Consider the following 11,730-nt stretch of genomic DNA (forward strand, 5'->3'; position numbering starts at 1 on the left):
TATTTAAAAATGGGGTCTTAAATTGACAAGAAACAACGAGGTGAGCTTGAAGGTAAAGAGGTCACTACATGAAAGTATTGTAATTCCCACTGTGATGTAGGGAAGTGAAGCTTAGCCTGCTAAAGCATAAATCAAGAGCGAGGCGTGACAATATGTTATCAGAGGAGCATTTGGAGTGACATAGACAAATGAGGAAATTATGGAGTGTTGTTGTGTTGATGTGGATGTGTTGGGGTGTAAAGGTGGCGCCACACTGGACTGATTCTTGCTTGTGGCTTGCCGTGCGCCAAGCTTTTGCTGGCCAGAAGAGCATTCTCGCAAGCAATGGCTGGTGCTCTCCCTCCAACCAGAGAGCACCAGCCACAGCCGTTGCTTGCGAGAATGCCCTTCTGGCCAGCAAAAGCTCGGTGCTCGGCAAGCCACAGGTGAAAAATGGTCCAGTGTGATGCCACCTTTAGGGAAAAGTACCTTGAGATAGCTTGGCAACATGAAGAATGAGAGAACGACCAGAAGACTACATGAAGTGAAAGGGATCGGGGATGGGGCAAGGATGAAGTGAAGAGACAGAGTGGAAGGTTATATGGATGAGGTTTGAAGCGAGGACCGAATGTAAATCCTGAATGAATCTAAGTATTACAATACAGCTGTGGCCCCAAGCTCATGTGAACATGAACCTACTGGACTGCAGGCTGAAGATGCCCTCCTCATGCATTCCACCACTACCCTTTTAGGAGATAAGAGGGAGCTGAGTGATGTTTGTATAAGCAGGAGGGGTCACCTGGTTTTATCAGTTGCCTCACAGATAAGTCCCCCTCCAGCACGTGATTACAATACAGAACTACAGAAAGCTGTATTCTAAGTGGCTTGGAAAGTTTCATAGCATCTTCACCTTTGTAATTTATATTGCATTTATAATATTCTCTGGTAATCAACATGGTATTAATCAACAGCTACCAGTAACATGCAACAGAACAACAAGGTAACACGCAAATGAGAATACTATGGAAGAGAAGTTGTGATATATCCAAAGCCACTTAGAATGTGACCCAGAAGCAAAGTATTACAACAGACTACAGGACAGTACTATAAATTCCTCTTCTTGTCAAATGGTGGTAGCTGAAATAATCTTGTGACACCGACACCTCCAAGAGCTGAAAATGCAATATTATAGTACATTACTGTGCACAGTTAAAGTTTGCCTACTATTCCACTACATCCATGTCACTTATGGCATGTCTGTCGCTTTCCTCCCTTACATCATATATCAGTGAGAATCATCTTGAGGCAGAGAAAAGTACAGTACTACAGTCCTCTGTTACCTTGGGTAAACTCTCTCAAACTACAATCTCTAGTAGTGAAGGGGTTAATTAAGACTACGTTTAACCCCCAGTTCAAAAAGTCTCTCCTCAGCTGAATGGAATTATCTGAAACTACGAAGCACATACTGTACTGTATATGGGAAAAAAAAGAAAAAATACTGTATTGATCATATATTTAATCCTAACAGACTTACCACCGGCAAACAAGAAAATGAAGAATCTAGCTCTCTGGTTTGTGTTTTGTGCTCCGTGATATGCAACATAAAGGGAGGCAGCCAGGCACCCCCCGCCACCCACCAGTCGGCACCCCAGGCAGTCTTTGGCCTCCACCTCACCCTTACTCCCAGTCTCAGTGCTCACAGACATATTGGCACCTCTGCAATACTTTGGAGATTCAATTACGGTGTCTGGCTATAAACTGATAGACGTCAATACAGGCAATCCTCGCTACAGACAATGGATGGGTTCTAAAACTTAACCTGCAATAAAATGCAGTATAATTATCAACATTATTGTTAATCTGCATTGAAAATGCATACTTCAAAAAATTTCTCAGAATGATTACCGGTAAATCTATCGGTTAAGGTACATACCCTATTTTCCCAAGCTTCCCTGATTATACGAAAAATATTACACCTCAACTATTGCAGGTTCAGTACCATAACTACTAGGACGACATCTTTTACCAATAATAACAATAACCTTACTACAACAATATCTCTCCATTTGCCAAAACTGCAGTGCATGGATGGTGCTAACATTCCATTAATAATCTACAAATCTTAAATGGTTTGAAGGCAAGAGCTGAAAAACTCAGGACACATAGTAGTCAATAAGAATATCAATCAATTAGTCCCTTCCATTAGGATCAGTACATTATGTACAGCTTAACTTCTAAAGGTACTTGAGTGTACTACAACAAAATTCCTACCATAAGTGAAATTAAAAAGGAAAGTAACTCCGAAATTAATAAACACTTGCAAAACTGAGCCCATTAATAATACTTATCACTGTCATACTGGCTTTATTATGTTAAAAAAATATTTGCAATGCCACAAATAACCTTTATGCGAGGTAACCTAAATTAGTGTCTGGTAAAAAAAAAAAAAAAAAAGTTTGATGGCTCATAGTGCCAGTGGTGGGCGGGCAATGCCAACCCACTGAGTGGATATCAGATAGCCTAATTTATCTTCCGGAATGTGCATGTCAGACAGGCTGATTTAACTTCCTGAAAGAGAATGAAAGGTAATACAACCCAGCAACATATGTAACACTGCGAACAATCAATCTATATGAAGGACAAACTGAATTAACGTCAATAAATGCTGTGTGAGGGAAAATACAGGAAGGTGGCCGGGTGTTGACTGATTCACAATCCCCTGATTTAATGTCCTGAAAAGCAGTATCATACATAATACAACTCAGCAACATGTAAAATGCTACTAACTATTAAAATATATGAAAAACAACCTGAATTAACGCTTGGAAACAAGAATATGAAGGTTAACTCACCAGGGCAGCCCCTTACTGCTAACATGTAAACAAACCTGACGCAATACGCGACTCACATGTTTATTTTGATGACAACCAGCACCTACGAGGTCTAAATATATAGCATTAAAAAGGCATATAGCATACTTTTCTTACTATCAGATAGTTGGCAAACCTAATCATTTAATTATATTTTGACTCTGAACATATAAACTTAACAAGTCTCGGTAAATAATAACAACTTAACTTTAACGCTACGTTGATGCCGGAGTGTTACGTGGAGCTGAAGTAAACGTCATCTCGGCTTTCACCGCATCTCCAGAAATTTTGATATTTCTGGCCGTAGTGGCAACGGAGATCACCCGTATTGTGTTTAGAGTGTTGATGACATTGACTTGAGGAAAAAGAGTGCCGCAAGAAGGAGAAAATGGGGCAATTACCGTGGTTAATGGCGGTGCTGGGTCTGGCGGTGGTGGCGGAGGGGGTAATGTTCCATCTGCAGCCTAATTCACAGAAATGTCTAAGGGAGGAAATACATAAAAATGTCCTTGTCTCGGGAGATTACGAAATACAGGAAGCTCCTGGACAGAAAGTTGATCTGCAGGTAATCTAGACAACATTAACTTCCACCAGATACCACACCAACCCCCCTCATTTTCTTCGTTTTTTCTTATTTTAGTGTGAAGGTATTTCATGTACATTTTGTGTTTGAATGTTGTATGGGAAGACATCAGTTAATCCTGATTAGAACTACTTTTTGTCAGACACCTTTATCCATTCCCAGACACCTCAGTCTCGTAAGGGGTGGCCACAGACAAATTCCCTCCATGTTGCCCTGACCAACACCATTTCACTGTTCTGCACCCAATTCAAACCCCACTCTCATATACCTTTCCATTCCATTCCTCCATCTCATCCTCAGCCTCCACCTCACGTGTACACTTTCCTCGTTAGTCCCTCACTTTCCATCCTCTCCACATTGCCAAACCACCTTGATGTATTTCTCCTGAAGCTTTCTGTCACATCCACACCACAATGCTCCTTCTTTTCCACATTTGTCAGTCTGTCTGCCAATTTAACAAAGGCCAATATGGAAAATGAGCATCACCTGTTTTACAGAAATTTTAATGGTTATTCACTTCCTTAGCTTTTATCATTCATTTTCTGTGCCTGCCCTCCTCTCTTCCTATTTCTCCTATCTTTCCTGTCACTTCTTATTCCTTTTCTTTCCTTTACAGGTCACTTTACATTGAGTGACAAGCCAGGTGGTTTCCTGTAAGCCAAGAAACCATTTACAACGCTGGGTAGTAACCATATAACCAAACCACACGTGCTCCCTACATGTTAACAAGTGGGTTGGTGGAGGGTTGGTGCCCCTTCCTGTAAAACAACTAACTCAGTGTCAAATGGCCACCCTTTGTGGGATTGTGGTGTCTGGCAATAGATAGATTTTTTTCTTTCAAATTTTGTTGTATGTGTAAGTCTTACAGTCACATGAATTATGCCAAATTCACAAAAACGAATTTTTACAGGTAGGGGCTAAGGGAACTTTGTGTGTGTGAGCACCTCCACTTAGCGAAATACACTATGGTCATTCCATATTCACGTAAACTAATATACAGTCTGATAATAAGTTTTCCACTATCACAAACAGATGTATTAGTTTCAGCATTAACATTAGCTGAAAATATCACTAAGGTAATGTATTTGTTAATACAGGTGACAGACTCCAAGGGCCACCACCTATACATGCGTGAGGAGGCAGAGAATGGCCGATTCATGTTCAACACCGACGACTACGATGTGTACGAGATCTGCTTTAGTTCCAGGGTCCCTCCAAGTGAGTATATCGCAGGGCAAATTTTTAAATACTGTATTTCTGTCGAGGAAATTAAGGAATACCAGTACTGTACCTACTGTAAGGTTTCTGTAATAACATCAATCCAATTACAGGTGGGCCCTGTTTTATGATCGGTCGACTTACGTATTTTTGACATTATGACCATGTTCTTTCATTGTACTTTCAGTAATTCAATAAATTACATGAGATATCCAACACTGTATTATAAAACAGGCTGTTTGTTAATGATTTTGCCCAACTGTGAGCTAATGTAAGTGTTCAAAGCACATTTTAAAGGCTTGGTAGGCTTGGCTAGGCAATGATGTTCGGCTGGTTAGGTGTATTAAATGCATTTTTGGACACGAAAAATTCCACTTACGACCAGCTTCTCGGAATGTAACCCGTTTGTCAATAGGGGACCATCTGTATACATTTTTCTTATTTTGGTATAGTAAATATTACATAGATAACCTACAGTATACAGAACAGTAATCTCTTAATTATCCGGACGTCCATTATCCAAACAATCCATTATCCAGACACTGTGATCTGGCTGTTTAAAACCGTCATACGTACATTTTTCTATTTTATCCAGACAAAATGCTTGCGTCCAGGTGGAAGTTATGGCCGCACGAACATTTTTGCCTGGCTGGGGCCATTTTTTTCATGTCAGTGAAGGATATGGCCCTGCATTGGTGATTGTGTGTGGTTGATGGGTCTGTTTGAACATGGTAATTGCTTGGCTGTGGTTTATAGGTCTGTTTGAAGTACAGTAATGTAAATCACCAGGAATAAGTGTTGTATGATGAACTGTAGTGGCCTTTTACAATGGCTTTCAAAGTCAGGGTATGTACAAAGAGGGGACAGGAGAGAAATCCATTATCCAGACAAATTTACTATCCAGACATGTCTTTGGCTCTACTGTATTACGTCGGATAATCAGCGGATTACTGTATAGTAAAACCTCCTTATAACAGACTAATTGAGGCCCAGCCATTCCGAAAAAAACGACATCCGGACTTCCCCCTGCTAACCTGGATTTTTTCCCATATATCAGACGTTAGTCTGGATCACACTAACAGTTTTTAAACTGTTTTCACTATCCTTGCATACTGTACGGTACTGTATTATACATTCACTACAGTAATGAAATAGTATAATATATATACTCATACTGTACTGTACACTGATAAACATGTCTTTTATTTACCTTATTGTGGTGAACTTAGCTGAAGTGGTCAGGCAGTCCGGACTGCTTCTGGCTTTATCAGACTTTTTCCAGTAGATAAGAATATAGTCTGGTAGCTCCTCAATTCCGATAAAAGCAAATTCCAGTCTATTGAAGTCTGTTATATCAAGGTTTTACTGTATATCAATAAAATGTGGACAAATACTCCTAAACATAATACTGTACAGTAAGATGGCCATCTTCAGTGAGGGGGGTTTCTTGAAAGGAAGCATGGCATCTTTTTATTTGATTTGCTTTTGTTCCTCCACAGCCCAGCGTGGCATCCAACAGGAGATCACCATTAAGACCAAGCATGGAGTGGAGGCCAAAACATACGAGAATGTGAGCTGTTTTTGCCATTTTAATCTGTCTAGTACACAACGTGATACCCTATCACTTCATTAGGCTTTACATTTACTTGGTGCTGGAGAGGGATGCCTTCATGTGGTGGCACTTATGCTGGCTAGTTATACAAATTTCCCTTAAATTCTGCCTGTCCACCAAAATGAGGATGGGGACAGCAGGATAACTTCAACTTGCATACCACCAAGTTTACATTCAGATGTATCTGGAGCCTCAAAAACAACACATTTTAGTTGAAATACTGTAAACCTAAATTTTGCCATTTGTATACTTTGCAGTTTGTTGTATAGCAACTGACATAATGGAATATGAATAAATAACTGATTTAATGTGGACCAAATTGTATATTTGATATACAGTAAATGCACTAAGCAAATTTGTGATAGAAACCGATGGTACTTGAGTTACTTCATTATCGTTGCTTACCAGTAATTACAAGTTTTTTTTCCTGTGATGGTGGTGTACTGGTACCGTCAGCAGAGTTTAGTAAGTCTGTTTTCTTTCCCTGATGGAATGCCACTCTAGCTAACACACACGTGTTTATTGCCAGCTGACATAGCAGTATTTTGTGTTGTGTGAGCACTTCAGAGACTAAAGCAGCCTTACTCTATTTCACAGGATTGATTAAGTTTTATGATTTTTCTTATTTTTTGAGTTGTAGTAGAGACAGTGAAAAGACAAGCCTCTGCATTTTTTTTTTTTTTTTTTTTTACCTTTCATTTGTCAGAAAATGTCAGCACTGCACAAAAATTATATTCAGACTGCTGTACAGCTGTTGAATGGCATGAAGTGTTGACTAACACAATTGTAATTGATTACCAGTAAGTGTGTTTCTTGGAACTAACATAAAGTTAAAGTGTGCTCTTTGCCTGTATGAGTTGCCACTTTCAATGTATATATAATTTTTATTTTAACACAATGGGATCAAGAACTACATTTTATGTAACACTCGTTATAACAACCAGTCTTCCCAACTTCATGCTTCATGATCTGGATTACATTCATATTTAGGAGAAAATTTTCTGATGCCATAGCTTAGCCATATCTTCATGTCTTCCCATTTACAAGAACTGTTTTGTTGTAATTTTTATACAAGGGTCTCACATGACATTACAGTAAATGACTCCCACTTTTAAAATACATCATTACTGTACTATAAATACATCACAGCTGTACTATAACCTCCAATATACATTAGACATTAAGAATAACATGTTATACAATTGTAATAAATGCAGCTGGGTGAAGCAGCCAAACTGAAGCCCTTGGAGGTTGAACTGAAGAGGCTTGAGGACCTGAGTGAGAGCATTGTGCAGGACTTCTCTTACATGAGGCAGCGGGAGGAGGAAATGAGAGACACAAATGGTAAGATTGTTTCATAATTTGTAGAACCAGTAAAATGTGTGATTGTTCATTATCATTTTTATTGGCAGTTAAATGTGTTCCCTTTATTAGCATTACTGTTGGCAGATAAAAGTTCATTGTTATCATTGTCATCTCCAACTGTGCTACTACCAGATTATTTAAGGGTAGGAGACAGATGTGCTTCCCTGGTGGCATTTTACATGATAGAAGAACCTCTCTTCATCTTTTATTCCTGCAAATTGCTGCGTAAAGAGACATTCACTGCTGACTACCACAAGATCGCCATTAAACGATTTGTTTCATTTTGGTAAGTATCTGTTTAATTAGTTTGGCCAGACTGAAGGGGTTACTTTTCTTATTTAATACTTCATTATTTATTTATATTTTTTTCAGAGTCCACCAACTCCCGAGTGCTGTACCTCTCACTGTTCTCACTGTGCTGCCTTATCGGGCTGGCCACCTGGCAAGTCTTGTACCTGCGCAAGTTCTTCAAGGCAAAGAAGCTTATTGAGTAAACCCCAGCAGAGGTTATGCCATCAGTGTTTTCCCTCTTATGTCCAAATTCATTGCCATCAGGGTTGAGATTCACAAATACACCTACAATCAACTCAGTGCTGTAACTCAGATATTTATTTGCCAGGAGAAAAGAAGGCATGGCAGGTTTCTTTGCCCTCCCTTCCTGCCAAAACAAATATTAGTTGCGACATGGAATCAGTTGTAAATATGTTTGAGAATCTAACCCTAACTTGTAAGGGGGGTAATGGGGCTGTATAGAAGCTTGAGGTAGTCGGGGACAGAAGGCGGCCTACTGTTCCTCTGTGTCTACTTTACACTTGGGCACATACGTCACTTTCCTCCTGGGCACAGAGAAACTTAGCTACCAGACCTCTCTCAGTTTAGGAATATTATGGCCATTGGAGGAGTGTGGAACGTAGAAGGACTGCATTAGGGAGACGTTTGTATCAGTGGGCGGAGAAACATACCAGACCTCTCTCAGCTAGAAAATATGAACCAGCAGAGGAAAGTGAGAAGTAAAAAAGGTATGTACTAGGAGGAAAATTTGTGTATCTGTGGGCAGAGAAATAAACTAAACCGTTCTCAGCTTGGGATTATTAGCTAGTGGAGGAAAGTGAAAAGCAGAAGAGCTGAAAGATTAGGTGAACTTGGTCTCCAGTTGTACATTATCATGAATTTGTGCCCAACCTTTGAGAACCAGTAATCATTTGATGCTTCGACAGGGGAGAGGGAGGAAGGGAAAAGAAATGTACATTCAAAGGCCAGGGGAACTAGTTTTTCCAAAATTGGCTGTTTCTAATGCAATATTTTAGTGGACTTCTGATTAATGGGAAAATAAAATCAGATGAACATTGCCTTGCTTCTGTCCTGCGCTTATTCATCAAACACTTTCAAGAAGATACAGAAATTCATAAGGTGATTCATCATACACTGCTTTTCCAATAATGCATAGTTCTAGGGCACACTGTCTAGTCTAGTAATTTTAACCATCCATCTTGTATTAAACAAGGACAGTAGAGAGGTATAGGTATTGGGGTAAACTTTGTCATAACAGTGTTCTTGCAAAGCCCATAACAGATTAGCAGAACTTTTTTTTTTTTTTTTTTTTTTCCCCCAAGATGAATTTTAATCATAATCTGTCAAAAATCACAACAGTGTATGATGAAATCTGTGATGTATGTGAATGCCATTAAATATTCCTGCGAATGCAAAGCTGTTGAGTGTTGTCAGTCAGCATATACAGTACAGCACATACAGAAATACCAGTTAATTGTAGCCTGTTCACTTCATTTACAGTACTGTAAAGGAATCCCTACTCAGAAAGGTCAATATCATCACTGATGGAGGGCTGCCATTGTGAAAGACCTAGCTAGCATGATCAGTGGTCTTCATTTAGTAATAATCTGAGGTGAAATTTTTTTAGTACAGCAAGCTGAAGAAATTTATCGAATCTTTAGTTTCCCCAGTACAAGTTATTTACGAGTACCTTAAGTCATACAAATACAATACATTATTGACAGCCATCTCAGTTCCCTTGTCCTAATTTATGTACAAAGTGATATGATGGGATATAGTACAGAAAGATACTATATTGTGCTTCACTAGTACATCACATTATACAGCATTACTACACTACACATGCCTATACTACCGTTCTAAAATCCTGTTAGCTCAGTTAAATGGATTGAGTGCTATTTTGTTCATATGATTTAATTAGTGCAATATGTACCTCAAGTGTAAACAGATCACATTATGAAAGAGGGGTGTATCTTCATACCATATTATTTTTAACTACTATGTTGAACTGAAAAGTCACGACAGCCTGCCGTTTAGTTTTCCAGATATTTACACTTTCAGCTAAATAACCCAAGAGTAGACTGCCAAGACATTAAATTTACTGTATTTTAAAACTAGTGTAATTGAAAAATATTAACATGAACAGTTAACCACTTCACTCTGGTGATGTTCATTTTACTCTTGTTACTTTGAGATAGTATAGTGAACTTAGAAGACTTATTAATCTGGACGTACCCAGGTGTATCTGTATAGCCAGTCACCTGAATTCTGTAAGAGGTGGCTATATACAAATTGCATACATGTCACCCTGCCCTCTGCCATCAGGTTACCTTCCCTCCAGCTCACATTTCCCTTTTATATCTCTTTCCCCCCTATCCATCTATCTCATCCTTCATCGCCCCAACCCCCTCCACCTCATTCATATACACTCTTCCAGTAGCAAAATATAAAATGCATTACCAGATTAAAGGAGTTAGATTGGAGGATGTATATTTTACATGTGGTCTGAAGAGGCCAGCTCATTCTGTAATCAAGCTTGTTTGGATGTTGTACTTTATTGTTTGTGTTTAATTCATGTGGTGATGAGATAGATACATATGATATTGCAAAGAGTACAAGGATTATAATAATGTGGAATTTTATAGAACAAGTTTCATTGGCACACTAGTTTTAATCTGAAAATTCAGCATTTGTGATGTCAATCCAATCACAGTGGGGCTTGGAGAAAGAATAAACTGCACAAGACTGTAAATTCCTCCTTGCATTGTCTTGCTGAGCTTTCAGTGGTGAATATATATATAGATGTACCTATGTATTCAGGGGCAAGGGCCGATGTACATACATAGATAAGAAAATCTACATAGCTTTCTTATAATGTAATGTTTACATGTTAGTGCTGGTATTCATACCAATTTTGTTAACATCATGTGGGAAAGTCTTTAATATAAATTTTACAAAACATTGGTCTGGAGGTCAACCAGATCAGTATTTGAGGGTGTACACAGTGAGTTTCTGTTATGGTACTGTACCTTACAAAGGTGTAAATGTTAGTCTATGGTGCTTGAAGCTTGACTTTGTATTTACTACTGTAGTTGTTTTTATTGCCAATGTACAGTCGCAGACTAAATTCTCACGACACTGGGCATAAGAAGTGCCTATTTTTGTGCCTCTTTTAAAAACTGTACTCTGCCTTGAGAGTTTATCATAGATATTGATATCCTCATCCCAGATACCAGAGATAATACTTGGTTAGACACGCCTTCAGCTGCCATATCAGGTACTGCCTAAGATGTCTAGATTTGTTTGCGATTGTGCTTCACAAGATCTCTTCAGGGCGAGTCAGTACTAATGCATAACTTTTTTTTTTTTTTTTTTTTTTCCTGAGTGCACTAAGCATTTTTAAAGGGGAGAGGTTATGTCAGTGTAGATTTAGAACAAATTTCCACTTTAATTTTTGTCAGCTCACATTTATGATTTGGTGTGACTGTGTGAATCAACGAGTTCTTGTAAAACTAAGATGGTTCTTACCTTGAGTAAAGACTCATTTGTACATAGTGGTTTTTTTCCCTCTCTCCATCAGCATCCTGATGTGTTCTGCTACATTCAGTACAACAGGAACATCCAATTATACATTACTCACAAGGCCAGGAGCTGGGTTGTAGTACCCAGATGCTTGGCTACCATAGTCTGGATCACTTAAGATGTAGGAAACCACAATGCAGCAGGGTCTAATTCTGAGGAAGCGGAGTTTACTGTATTGTTCACACTGCCAGTACAGTGCAGTAATGATTGATTAACTGGTCACTTGCTTT

General features: G+C 38.9%; 1 protein-coding gene and 1 long non-coding RNA gene across 2 annotated transcripts; one reads left to right on the forward strand and one right to left on the reverse strand.

Moving 5' to 3' along the window:
* Nucleotides 1-369: 369 nt before the first annotated feature.
* LOC145405513 (uncharacterized) lies at nt 370-2,881 on the reverse strand. Its single transcript, XR_013898377.1, has 3 exons — nt 2,832-2,881; nt 1,514-1,695; nt 370-1,151 (listed from the first exon to the last, which is right to left on the reverse strand). It is a non-coding gene; the product is annotated as an uncharacterized LOC145405513 (long non-coding RNA).
* A 201-nt stretch (nt 2,882-3,082) lies between these two features.
* Nucleotides 3,083-11,470, forward strand: bai (Transmembrane emp24 domain-containing protein bai). Its single transcript, XM_080276823.1, has 5 exons — nt 3,083-3,414; nt 4,530-4,650; nt 6,150-6,220; nt 7,480-7,606; nt 8,000-11,470. The coding sequence occupies exons 1-5, from the start codon at nt 3,238-3,240 to the stop codon at nt 8,119-8,121; spliced, it is 618 nt and encodes a 205-aa protein (XP_080132949.1). The 5' UTR covers nt 3,083-3,237; the 3' UTR covers nt 8,122-11,470.
* The last annotated feature ends 260 nt before the right edge of the window (nt 11,471-11,730 follow it).

The sequence above is a fragment of the Coenobita brevimanus genome, chromosome 67 (assembly GCF_032717465.1).
Source record: "Coenobita brevimanus isolate Jiangsu-jjx chromosome 67, ASM3271746v2, whole genome shotgun sequence".
Lineage (NCBI taxonomy): Eukaryota > Metazoa > Arthropoda > Malacostraca > Decapoda > Coenobitidae > Coenobita > Coenobita brevimanus.

Excerpts from the sequence above, each read along its gene's own strand:
- bai (XM_080276823.1), top strand. The coding sequence starts at position 3,238 with ATGGGGCAATTACCGTGGTTAATGGCGGTGCTGGGTCTGGCGGTGGTG. Across the intron at positions 3,415-4,529 it reads GACAGAAAGTTGATCTGCAG|GTGACAGACTCCAAGGGCCA; the intron begins GTAATCTAGACA and ends TTGTTAATACAG. Across the intron at positions 7,607-7,999 it reads GGAAATGAGAGACACAAATG|AGTCCACCAACTCCCGAGTG; the intron begins GTAAGATTGTTT and ends TATTTTTTTCAG.